A 13991-nucleotide genomic window follows, 5' to 3' on the forward strand; every position below is an offset into this window, starting at 1 on the left:
CAGTATTCAATTCTTTTATTAAACACCACTATGTGTTCCGAACCCGGCTAAAAATATAATTGTTGAAGTAAGAAGTGTGTGTTATAAAAATTCGAAATTAGCTTTTGCTGCAAAGTGAAATATTTAAAAGATGAAAGTTTGGATGCTACAATTTCTTTTTATAATGGACTGAAAAAATGGAGTTATTTCGTACTTTGAGTGGTTCGGTCACAGTGTAACAATTTTTTTTTATTAGAAAACGGGTTTTACAGAATGTTAGGTTTTATTCCAACCTTTTTTTTTATTTTATGTACTTCAATATTCTTACTTTGAAAAATTTAGAGACAAAATATTAGGAATGCTTTTTACACATTACTAATACAATGTTCTCCTCCAATAAAATTGCAAATTCGTACCTATAATTTTTAAAACTTTTTCAGTAACATAGTAGTAACTTAACGATAGATTATTATATATTTTTTATAATCTAAAAAGCATAATATAAGCATAATATACCTAATTAATAGTTAATTACTTAAGAAATGGTTGCCTAACATTCTGAACATAGAAAAATTAGACCATTAATAAAGAAAATCGTATTGCGTGAAAAAAAACGTGTTTATCAGTTCTGGTAGTCTCTTAGATCTCTATATGGGCCCTTTGTGTCGGGAGAGTCTTGTTAATTATGATTATATTATTCTAGTTAGCTGTAATCGCTTGAGGTATTAGACCTATAAAAAGTTATTTTTGCTGGCTGCAGGTTTAACCAACTTAAGCTGTTGTGGCGATGTCAATTTTTTATTTTGGCATCAAATCGAACGTTACTTAGAAAATGAATATTATAACAATAGTTTCGTTTACGGTTTATTGTATCTTTTTAGAATTGCGCTTATTGGGCTTCTATGAGCATAATAATTCTTGTTCTTATAAGATAAGAATATAGTGTAGTTTTTAGGTATTTAATCTTGATCCTAACCTTAGTGGTATACAATTGATTCAAGAGAATGTTATTTTACATGAGAAAATAGTAGGACCCAACAAACCAAAGACTGAATCGGTGTTTAATATGGAAGTCTTCACAAATCAATGCATTTTTAATTGTATTATTAAAATGATCAATTTTCATTAAATAAATATTGTAATTATTTTAATGAAAACAAGCACTCCTAAGGTTAGGATTTTTATTGAAGGCTTATTTTATGGAGCTTGTTAATTAGTAACAGGGTCTTTTTGGTCATTCAAAAATTTGGCACCTGACGCTCATTGTTCTCACAGGTAAATGTGTTCAGTAATACAATAACGAGTGAATTCGGTGACAAAAGACGAAATTACCTTTATTTTTTAATGTATTTAAAAGTTTGTATTTCAATTAAATAGAACTTCGGAATAATAATGTTTGTATGCCAGTACTTTGTTATTAGAGTTAATGGGTTATTAAAAAATATTTATAACTGTTTTAAAGCATAATATCAAAATGGTGCGTGGTTAGTGCGTTAATATTTCCTATTTGCCAAAGTAAACTAATGCATTTTTAATATTATTGTAAAAGTACTGGCTTGCAGACATTTATTTGTTTGTAAGAAATGTAATAATTGATAGCATAATATCTTCCTTAATATAGACTAAATGAAACGTGATACATGCTTAGGTTTCGTAAACGTAAGCTTAAGTACAGTACTATCACTGTTATAAGTCGCATCGGCAAAATTCGTCTGCGCAGAAAAGCGCAACCTAACAGCGATTAAAACCGAATTGTACACAAATGAAATACAGGCCTTATTGTTTGACAATAACATTTTAAACACAAGAACAACAGAGAGTCATGCATCTCATACAAAACATAGCGCACATACAGTCCAGTAGCGAACAGATGCGCGCTAAGATTAGCAGATATATTTTAGCGCCATTCAAAAATAAGATTTCTGCGCAGGTGCATCGGCGTAACTTATAAAAATGGTAGTACTGTACTGATGTTGAAATTAACTTAGATTGAAATAGTACTAATAAACTTAGCGCGTCCAGTATCTACCCTAATTGCGGGCTTTTTACCCGACTGCGGCAAAGCCAAAAGGAAGGATAATGATTATAGCAGTCTATGTATGTATGTTTGTATCCAGATTCTGTGTGTTCCACTGTAGCGTCTAAACTACTAGGCCGATTTTGATGAATGAGGTGTCAGTTGATTCGTTGTAAAGGCCTAGGTGACATAGGCTATATTTTATACAAAAAAAAATGATGTAGCGGATGTTAAATCAAAAAAAGTGGGGTCTCCAAAAAAAATTTTTTGCTATTGTATCGATTGGGGTGTCAAATGAAAGAGGAGTAAATTCTGAATTCTCAGGTATAAATGTATAACAACATTAAAGTACACCAAACGACAGACAAACAATTTTACTCCAATATTTCAGTGTTCACGATGATCGCAGTCGGGTTTTAGTTTTCAACTTCATCTTGTCAGTAAACAACATTTATTTGATTCATTTTGTATTCGAGCGTGGGAAAGCGAATATACCAGAAAACTTTATAAATTCGACAACAAACTGCCCATTGGTTTTATTGAACACTAGCTGATGCCCGCAGCTTCGCCCACGTGGATTTAGGGTCTGAAATCCCGTGGAAAAGTTGTCACAAAGTTCCTCTATCGATTAAAAAAAAAATTACGCAAATCGGTTCAGAAATCTCGGAGATTTCCGTGTACATAGGAAGAAAAACACAACTCCCTTTTTGAAAGTCGGTTAAAAAAGTAGCCTATGTTACTCCCTGATCAATCCTCTACTTGTCTGTGAAAACCCCGTCAAAATCGGTCCAGCCGTTCCGAAGATTAGCCTTTTCAAACAGACAGATAGACAGACAGACAAAAATTTTAAAAACGTGTGATTCAGTGTCGGTATCGTTCAAATAACCATATGAGCTTAATATGAGGTAGTTATTTCGAAATTACAGACAGACACTCCAATTTTATTTATTAGTATAGATAAACATACTAATTTCGCTTACTCGAAACTCGAGTAGAGGTACTGGTCTCGTATTCATTTATTTTTGTTAAACTGTAAGCATGTACCACGTTCTCACTGTTCGTAGTAATAAGTGAATCCGTTTCGAAATGTTGGTTACTTTTGTACTAATATATGAGCGGAATTTTCAGAATCTGTGATCACTTGGTACTCTCTCGGGTTTAGGTATTTTTTTTATATCTGAATGTTGAACGCCTTCGAAAACTGAAACTCGAAATTGCTAGGTAGCTTACGCTTTTTTTTATTGTGTATGTACGTTATTTTTGTTGTGTGCGTTTTAGATTACCAATAATAATTCTTTAGTGGTTACAATTGACCAATGTGTTTATTTGTTTTTTTTTTTTACTAACGTTGTTATGAATGAAAATACTAAAGCTCTATACACATTTACCCAACGCACTCGGCCAATGGACTAGCTAAATCTGTCCTGGACCACACGGCGTGCATTTGCAGCGTGTGGCCAGCATTGGCCGGTTAGCCGACTTTTGTTGGTTCTTTTAAAAAATTAATTAAATCAAAGGAACCCAAACGCATTGGGTCAATGTGTACTGGAAGCCTTAACGAAATAGATGCGTATTGGTCAAGAAAATTGTCATTTATTTATTTATGAGATTGTGTTTCAAAAAATAGCATTCTGTGATTGTTGATGCCTTGGCGACTTCAAAACTTAGAGATACGATAGCTAAAGGCTGGTTTTTCTTTTGAAAACTATATTATGGTATTAAAAAAAAGGGGGAAAACGGCCAATTCTAGGACATAGTTTAGACAATGCATAATAGTTAACAAAACATTGTTATTACATACCATAGTCCATAGTTCAGTTTTTTTTCATGTATGTATACTCAATACTTCTATTGACAATATCCACTCACGGATGGCATGCATGTATGTAATTTTAGAAAGGATGAAATTTTACTGGCGAAACCCGATTTCAGGCCAAACTAATTTATCTTAGGCGTTACTGGTTCTCCGGTCTCTATTTGGGGCCGAGACGTGGACCCTCAAGACCGACAAAAAATCGTGGCTCTGGAAATGTGGTGCTGGAGACGTCATTAAGAGTAAACTTAAAAAAAAAAAACTTGACCGCAAATCGTATAAACGTCTCCATACTCAAAGAACTTTACAAGTATTTAGGCCAAACTAGATTGCCCTTTGCTAAGCTAGTACATGCGTAGGATAAACTGATTTTGCCTAGGTCAAACTAGTTTGACCTGAAATCGGGTTTAGCCGCCTAACATAGACACTGAAACATATTGACACTATTCACGGATGATAAAATTACAGGCACGGATCGATAATTTTCTCGCTATGTGGAAATTTCCATTTTTAAATTTTTAGATCTCCGTGAAATAAACTTTTTTTTAATGGGCTTTAACGCCAGAAGACTTGTTTGTCCTCCCTTCATTCAGATTTTAAAAAACACTAGATACACTAGGTGGTAGCTACATTATAACGATTGCAATCACCTCTGATTGGCTGACACTCTCTCGCTACTTTTTTTTTTAAATAAAAAAATAGGGAGCAAACGAGCTGGCGGGTCACCTGGTGTTAAGTGATTACCGCCGCCTATGAACATTTGCGGCACAAGAGGTACCGACGATGCGTTTCCGGCCTTTAAGGTATTTGCTAAAACGCGTTGTTGCAGCAAGAATACCATAAATTGAGCCAATCACAACAATCGAGACAGTAATAATTATTATTGATGCAGTTTTCCGGCATTGACCACCAGATTTCGTTCTGGTCCACATTCGACCAATGCTTTAAAACAACCCAAGTAATTTGCCATCTATGATTGTAATCATGTATCATCCGTGGATGGTGTAAATAGACCCACTTGAACAAGGACAACAGATTTAGTAATTTTTTTTAATGCTGTCACTCTCGTAACCCGCATTATACGCTTGCCAAAAAGTGACAGCATTACAAAAAACTAAATTAGTTTAGCTATTGTCCTTGTCCTACTGGGTCTTAATGTGTGTCTTAATATTGATCCTTAGACAGTATTTTTATAACGTGTAACCTTTCCTGAAAGTGAATAATGTATTATGGTTTTTTTACCTAAAACTTATGAGATTTTTGACAGCAATCTTGGAGTTAACCTGGTAGTTATTATTAACTTCAATAATAATCAGAATTTTCAGAATCAGAATATTTCAAGTATCAGAATAATCAGAATTGAAATTTGTTTAGCACATACCTGCAAAAGATAATTCAGGTTTCTTTTAGCTGAGTACTTAAACACCAGCTCTTACAGGTTTCCTTTAAATATAGCTTTTTTCTGTTTGGGGAAAATGTAAGCCGTAACTAAGTTTCAAGTCATGTAGGTGAATCTGTTTACTGCATGCATATAGATATGCATGTAGATATGATTGTATTGTCAAGTATAGAATAATCGTATAATTTTCGATAACACTTAAGTTTGCTGTCAAAAAAATTCAAAGTGTATCATGAAATAACAAAATAGAAAGTATATCTTGATTGTGTGAACTACATTTATTATGAAAAATCAAAATTAAATAATCACAATTTTTTACAAAAGTTACTCTACGAATATACATAATTAGGTACGTATATTATTTTCACTAAAGGAGCATAATAATTAAATCCGTCCCATTTTAAAAGATGTGACTTCATTTTAAAAATACATTGATCCTAATGAAATCTCATATATACATACATTTTTTAATCATTCACAGCGGCATATCAGTGGCACCTTAAAAATAAGTATAACATAAATGTAAAATCATTTGTAAAATGTACTTGCATAATATTTGTTTTAAAGATAATAAACCTATACATTTAGACATGTGAGTTTTATTTTTACCCGACCGACCGGAGGATTATGCTTTTCGGTAGGTAATAGGTATACTATATAAAGCGATAAATTATGTACTTATAGAGAAACAACCTGTGAGGGCTATTTTTATAAATAACCGTTATTTATGAAAGCTGAAAGTTTCTCTGTGTTTGTCCCCAACACGGAAAGTAACAATCAGCGGCTATGAAATTTGGATCATCGCGACTTTGTCAAATACTGTACTTTACAAAATGTTTACAATAATTTTAAGAAAAATAGTACCTACGTCATGTTTAAGTGTGGTAACTGTCTTATTGCAACAAAACCTAGCCAATCTTTTTTCGGTTAAAGTGGACGGAGCCACGTAAACATACAATCTTCTGGTTAGTTACATAGCTATATAGTGCCCAGAGTTGGACTATGGCCACACACTTCTAATTCTGAGAGGAGACCCGTATTCATTAGTGATTAATGATTAAAGTGAGCCTGCGTTAGTGAGCGTTAGTGAGTTAGTGATAATAAGGATGATGATGATGAATTGAACTAATTAGCAAGGGGTTTATTTCTTTTGTAGAATGCAATGAAAAAGATTTTATCTTATTTTAAATAGCAAATAAACACTTCTTATTCTTATTCTTATTCTTATTCTTTAAAATTTACTTTTGCATTGCTTGATTTTTTGTCACACTTATATATATATATATATATATATATATATATCTTTATAATATTAGTGTGATATATATATATATCACACTAATATTATAAAGGCGAAAGTTTGTATGTGTGTGTGTGTGTGTGTGTATGTTTGTTACTCCTTCACGCAAAAACTACTGGACGGATTTGGCTGAAATTTAGAATGGATTATACCCTGGATTAGCACATAGGCTACTTTTTATCCCGGAAAATCAAAGAGTTCCCACGGGAATTTTAAAAAACCTACATCCACGCGAACGAAGTCGCGGGCATCAGCTAGTACTTAATAAAGTAGTCCCCAATGAAAGATTGAACCTGTGTCGATTCATGATTCACAGTATTTGACACGTTTCTAAAGTTACCCGTGATCACTGTAATAATTTGTGTCTGGTCTTTACTCCATGGTCAAAAATCAATTTTGACACTGACAGTGACAACTAACTACAATTTTGAAGTGTCAACTGTCAAGTGATTTTGAAATCCAACTTTCATTGAATGAGATATTTTTTCTCGTTTTTTGCACAGTTTTTTGTAGTTTTGTTGTAATAGTTATATATTTTCTGACAAAAATGATGGGTGATGTAGATAAGTGGATTGAAATCGCCAAAAGATGTAAATATCTGCCAGAAGATGATCTCCGGGAGCTTTGTAACATCGTTTGCGAGTTGCTACTTGAGGAGCCAAATGTTCAGCCGGTTCAAACACCTGTAACCGTATGCGGAGATATCCATGGCCAGGTATATTAATTTATTTAGTATCGAATATGTTAATTTACTTTATTTAAATATGAAGGAACTTAGTTTTAGAAGCTTTATTCAAACAAAAAAAATCTATGTGTACCTTATAAAATTTTGTGGGTGTCTAGTATCTAAATAATTTGATTCCTACATTATATCAGTTTGAGATAAATCTCCTTTGTGAATTAGATAACTTACTGGCCATTCAGTTACATCCAATAGGTTAATTAATTATAGTGTACATTTCATTTCAGTTCTATGACTTAGAGGAACTATTTCATATAGGTGGTCAAGTGCCAGAAACTCAATATATATTCATGGGAGATTATGTGGACAGAGGATACTATAGTCTTGAAACTCTTACCTTACTAATGGCGCTTAAAGCAAGGTATCCTGACAGGTTGGTGTTTAATTATTATTACTCTATGGCAGTAACATTGCGTATAACTCTGCGTATAAATGTATCTGATGTTGATGATGTCATGATTCAAGCAAGGCATGACTGATGAAGAAACACATTCACATTAGACATTTTTTTTGTTTGTATCACATTTCTTTAATTCATATTGCCTGCCTACCATATCATATTCAATTTTTGGGATTTTCACAAATATAATACAATATTATACCTTATAATTGTGTTTATTAAGTACCTATGTACTTAAATTATAATTATGCAACAATGTGATGAAACTTTCAGGATATATTTACTCAGAGGGAATCATGAAACGTGTCAAATAACAAAAGTTTATGGGTTTTACGATGAATGCCTAAACAAATATGGGAATGCAAATGCATGGAAGGATTGCTGCAGGGTTTTTGACTTGCTTGCAGTAGCAGCTGTAAGTATAATAAGGCTAGAGGCAAATCAATTAGAAACCATCTATATATCTGTCATCTACACATATGCACAGGCAGTCATGTTTCAATGTTACACTCCAGTGCAATTCTGCAAGCATTGTCTCTATCCTGAAAAATATTTAATGGATTTTCATGTACCTTGTTGACTCCAAAACTGTTAAACAGTTTGTCTGAGATCTAAAGAGTGTACTTTGAATTTGCCTTTAAAACAAGACAGCATTATATTGGTGATATAAATCTGTCTCCTCTTAACTGAAGCCTTATAAGACTTAAGTCTGAGCAAAGTCAAAGTATGCTCTTAAAAAACAACAAAGCTTTAAACATACTTTTCCAAAATTAAAAATAAAGTTAATGCATTGATATAGTTAACTTTATTGTAGTGATTTTAAAAGTCAATAATTGATTTTATCTGAGAAGTGAAACCTTAATGAACATATCAATTTCCTCTGTTCTTGTACCACTTATACTCTGAATGGGACATAGAAAATATTGCATTTAGCATGCTTTTATCTTAAAAAATAATTTACACAGTTTAAAAACCAATCGCTGCCTGTAAAATAATAGTCATCATTTAAATGTTTATTTACAGTTAATAGATGAAACAGTATTGTGCGTCCACGGAGGACTGTCTCCAGAAATATCAATGTTAGATCAGATCAGGTGCATCGACAGAAACCAGCAAATACCTCACAAAGGTGCCTTTTGTGACTTGCTTTGGTCTGATCCAGCTGATGTTAAGTTGTGGTAAATGATTTATTTATAGTCTTGTTAATCTGTTTACATAAAAACCATAAAGCAAAATAAGAATCATACCAGAGTAAGGTCTGTTACCCACCAAAGGAAGATAGATATTGTGATAATTCCGATAATTTTTCACATTATTTGTCAATATTCTGATTAGACTGCTGAACACATCCCTGCTCTATGCTGCTTGAGTGGATACTGGGTCTAACAGCTTGTTTAGTCCCAGTTAATTCGTCCAAGGTCCCAGTGTTAGCAGAAGCCTCCTTTCTGGGCAGTGTTGGGTGTTTTGGGAGGCCAGGCAAGGTCAATTTGAGAATTTATAATTTCCAATTTCTAAATGCATTGGTCTGATGGTAGGCTTTGGCACTTTAACAGCACCTTCAAGTGTTCTGGTCAAGCACCAAGTTTTGGTGTGATGCTGTGATAAGGAGTAGGTATAGGTTCAATTAAAAAATTGACATCAGGATAGCCTACTTACTTACCTTTTTTTAATGGTATCTCTATGCGAAACACCATTAAAAAATTTAGTATAGAAATAGAAATTCATCAAGCACTCCAGTGCTTGGTGGAAAGTTACATTTTTATTGACTGTTAGAGGATGCCTGCGACTTTGTCTACCGTGGATTTAAGTTTTTAAAGATCCCATGGGAACTGTTTGATTTTCTGGGATAAAAAGTTGCCCAAGTCCTTCCCAGGGATGTAACAAACCAAATTTCAACAAAATCGGTTAAACTCGTGTCGTGAAAAGCTAGCAGACAGACAGACATACTTTCGCATTTATTATATTTGTATGGAGTATGGATAATAATACTTTCATATTCATTTATTCTGTAAATCTAGGTCTGTGAGCCCCAGAGGAGCAGGATGGTTGTTTGGCAGCTATGTCACAGAGCTTTTTATGAATTACAATAATCTGAATCTAATATGTCGAGCACATCAGCTTGTAAATGAAGGTATGTTCACATAATTTCTTACTTAGTATAACTCATAGTTTACTACTCTGGTTTATTAGCATCACAGATTTGTTTTTAGTTAACTTTTGTTAGAGCTATTTTAAATCTAGTTGAACCCCATAACCCCATCTCTCGAGGAATATTTAAACAATGGGTGGGATTTTCTTTACATTAACCTAAATGCAAATATCTAGTTCAGCAGTTTAAGATTTTCAGCACTTTTAATTATGTAGAACTAGTAACTAGATGATGACTTTGTGTTGATTTAGGTTTTTAAAAATCTTGTGGGAACTTTGGTTTTCCAAGATAAGTGTCCTAGTGTCCATCTCCAGGATGCAAGTCATATCTGTGGTGACTTTGTCCATTTGGATTTAGTTTTCTTAAGATCCTGAGGGAGTGTTGATTTTCAAGAGATGATACAAGCTATATCTGTACCAAACATCAAAATCGATTAAACAGATGGGCCGTAATGTAGCAGACAGACAGACACACTTTCGCATTTCTAATACTAGAGTAGGTTTGTAGGGATAATATAGATAATGAATTTTTTGTTTTAGGTTACAAATATATGTTTGATAAGCGATTAGTCACAGTGTGGTCCGCACCTAACTATTGCTATAGGTGTGGCAACGTAGCCTCAATATTGGAATTCAAGACGGTCAACGACAGAAATGCTAAAATATTTCAAGCAGTGCCTGATAGTGAAAGAGAAGTCCCGCCTCAGCACACTACACCTTACTTTCTTTAATTTAAGCTTAATGTTATATAAGTATTCCAAGTAATTATATCAGATTTTGTATAGTAAATTGTTGTATATTAAAAATAAGCTTTTATTTTTCATCCCTTCATATGGAAATATCAATTTATTGCGTACTTCTCACCTGTACTGATACATACTTACTAAAATTTGTAGTTAGTATATTGTGCTTAGTATGAGATTTTACATCCCACCAAGACCAACGTTGATAAGATTCGAGCATCGAAATATTATAATGTCAGAGTAAAATGGATCTTAAGACTGTTCTATTAAAGTCAAATATTCAATGAAATGTTTGACTGATTTGATGCTCGAATTCTATCAACAAGCAAGTATTTTAAGCAATTGAATACAATAAAAAACATTTTTTAGGAAAATTGTTTTTTTTTTCAAAATGACAATGAGGGTTGTATAGATGATTATCACCCTTTTATAAGTCAAGGCTCCAAGACCTTTATGAAATTTTTGGTTTCAGAAAAGTATAATTTTTTTTTTATACAATACTGTATGATTTTACTTATAGTAGTTTTAAGTTTTAATCCCTGTTGTAATCAAAAGTATAATCGAAATAGGATTGATCAAAACTCTGCACGCGCACATAACCGTCTTCACCGCCTGACGCAAAACTCTTGCCATCAGGATGGAATGATAAACTGTTGATTGGTCCAAAGTGTCCTTTGACACGACCAAACTCCTCTTCAAAGACAAGGTGGAAGAAACGGGCGTCAAACTTTCCTTGTCTAGTGGATGTTGTTGTTACCTCCATGGCGTCTTGCCCACCACCGAGTACCACATGGTCTAAAATGGGACTGAGAGCAGCTGAGTTCACGGGACGTTCAGTTTTGTACTCTTTGAGGAGTTCAAGGGAGCTAGTGTCAAAGAGTTTGGCGGTTTGATCCTTGGAAGCTGTGATGAACATGGTGCCGTCACGGGAAAGCTGCATGTCATTCACCTGATGTGTGTGCTCCTTGATTGAATGCAATTTTTTGCCAGTCTGAAAAGAATATTGGCTTTGTGTTAGGAATAAAGGTTGGCTGTGTGATTAATGCCTTAAATAAATATGATGATGAGTTTGATGATAAAGGTAAACAAACATTTCAGTGTGGAAACCATAGCCACGGCGGCCACAAACGTATATATTAAAATACATATGGCTCTGTCTGTGACTAATGTGTAAAAAAGATAGTGTACAAATATTTATGGTTAAACAGTATGGTAATTGTTTGATTATTGCTGTATTGTTTTTCGATAATTTTTATACAATGCAAGAAAAAATTTCGATTAATTCAAGAGTATGAATTGATATTTTTTAACAAAGATGTTCAATATTTATTATTTAATAACTTTTTTTCTATTAAAGTATTAAATATTTATATATTTTGGTTTGGTCAGATTATGCCTGTTTACCTTTAAAGTTAAAAGTTTGAAATGACATATACCCTTAAATCCCACTGGATCAAATCACCAGCTTCATGACCAGTGATGATAGTCTCATCCAGGGTGCCCCACACCATTGATGTCACTTTGGAGTCTGTGATTTCCCATTTCAGTATTGGAGCTTGGGTTGATAGGGACTCGTCAACTGTCCTTGTGTCTATGATGAAAACCTGCAAGATGAATCATGTTGTACTAAGTCAGTAACCTTCACATGAATGCCGACAACTGTACAAAGTTTCAACTGAATCAGATGAACAAAATGTGAATGCATAGATAACTGACAGACAGACAGACAAAACATTAATCACATTAATATTATAAAGGTGAAAGTATGTGTGTATGTTTGTTACTCTTTCATGAAAAAACTACCAGACGGATTTGGCTGTGGAGATAGGCTATACCTTGGATTAACATTTATAGGCTACTTTTTATCCCAGAAAATTAAAGAGTTCCTATAGGATTTTAAAAAAACCTATATCCACATGAACAAAGTCACAGGGATCAGCTAGTTTTTATATTTCCGAGTTAGATCACTGAGTTAGTAAATCACCCAGCTGAAGTGGTTGTGATCATCACAAAGTAGCTGTAAAATTTTAGTGCTAGGCTTGCAGGTTAATGACTGATTAAGTCTTACCTCACACGGATGCCCCATAGCCTTGTCAGTAGTGTAGGCGGCTTGATAGGCACTAAAACTGAAGTTACATGTCCTCACAGAAGAATTTGTTTTAATTGTTGCTATGTTTTTACCAGTTTCCAAATCCCATAACCTATAATAGAATACAATTAGTTTAATATTAATCCTTCTTTTGAAATAGATTGGTCAGCACATGTTTTAGTATCTTCAATTTTGGGACTGTGTAAATGTAGAAATAAGTTTAAGTCTAGTACAACTAAATTGACAAAGATAGATACTACTATACAATAGATATATACTAGATAGATAGATAATAGGTCTATAGGTACCTGCAAGAACTGTCTCCACCGCCCGTGATAAGATGAATAGTTTGCCAGTCCACATCAAGGCACCATACCACACCACCATGACCATTGAAAGTGCCCAAGCGTTCTCCGTTTAAGGACCACCATACATTGGGCTTAGAGTCCTTGGCCGCGGAAAACAACAAGTCTCCTTCACGATTATACTTGATTTGGGTTATGGCACGCTCGTGCCCTTGCAGCATCAAAGGTTTCTGCGAAACCAAGAAAGATGTTACTCCAGCCCGAAAGCAATTAACGATTTCATGAAATGCCCGGATTTTTTTTTTGCACATTCTTGTGAATTAACTTACCATGTTTTATGCTTTAAATTGCAAATTAAATAAGAGAAAAATCACAAAATGCTTATTAATATTAGTAACATGTGGCGGCACTGTTTTTGACGTATTTTTGACAGATGAAAGAGATTGGATTGTCATTCCGACATCGTTTGACATTACATTTTACGTAATCCTTATGTTCTAAAAGAACATTTAAAATTAATTAATTAATTGTTTTTAACATATTACATAATATTTTAGATATTTACTAACTCTGTGTTATACGTTTAGTTTTGCTCATTTTTTTTAGCTAAATAATCTGGCTACTGCTTGATACTAGAGCCATCTAGTGTCAAGTAGCTTGGACAGATTTAAAGCTAAATAAGCTTTTCTCTAATCGACACTAGATGGCTCTAATAAGTTTTTGAGAGTGTTTATTGATGTCAGTATCACTAGATGACGCTGAATAAGCTTGTTACTACACGACACTAGATGGCTGATCTTTTTTTAATTTAACACATTTAGCCAAACGTAGGGTAGATGAAAAATATTCTATAGCGAGTAGATAGAACAAACTTTTCGCTTTGAATTTGCTTGAACCAAAGAAAAGAGCCTAAATTTTTCTGTGGCATTGTTTCATGTGTAATGAAGGAACTAAAAACATAACTCAAATCCCCTCACTTCATACCCCGATTGCCATCTCGACCTGTCGCATACTATACCCTAGTTATACACGACACTAGACACGCAGTCTATACAG

The 13991-nt window shown here is 33.7% G+C and overlaps 2 protein-coding genes across 2 annotated transcripts; one reads left to right on the forward strand and one right to left on the reverse strand.

Annotated features, from left to right (window-relative positions):
• Positions 1-6955: 6955 nt before the first annotated feature.
• Positions 6956-10604, forward strand: LOC123864155 (serine/threonine-protein phosphatase 6 catalytic subunit). Its single transcript, XM_045904431.1, has 6 exons — positions 6956-7223; positions 7478-7623; positions 7924-8065; positions 8674-8828; positions 9669-9781; positions 10339-10604. Exons 1-6 carry the CDS (start codon positions 7056-7058, stop codon positions 10527-10529), a joined length of 915 nt encoding a protein of 304 aa, XP_045760387.1. The 5' UTR covers positions 6956-7055; the 3' UTR covers positions 10530-10604.
• A 402-nt stretch (positions 10605-11006) lies between these two features.
• Positions 11007-13409, reverse strand: LOC123864151 (eukaryotic translation initiation factor 3 subunit I). Its single transcript, XM_045904426.1, has 5 exons — positions 13265-13409; positions 12939-13165; positions 12610-12742; positions 11978-12145; positions 11007-11532 (listed from the first exon to the last, which is right to left on the reverse strand). The coding sequence occupies exons 1-5, from the start codon at positions 13265-13267 to the stop codon at positions 11074-11076; spliced, it is 990 nt and encodes a 329-aa protein (XP_045760382.1). The 5' UTR covers positions 13268-13409; the 3' UTR covers positions 11007-11073.
• Positions 13410-13991: the final 582 nt, after the last annotated feature.

This window comes from Maniola jurtina, chromosome 4 (genome assembly GCF_905333055.1).
Source record: "Maniola jurtina chromosome 4, ilManJurt1.1, whole genome shotgun sequence".
Taxonomy (NCBI): domain Eukaryota; kingdom Metazoa; phylum Arthropoda; class Insecta; order Lepidoptera; family Nymphalidae; genus Maniola; species Maniola jurtina.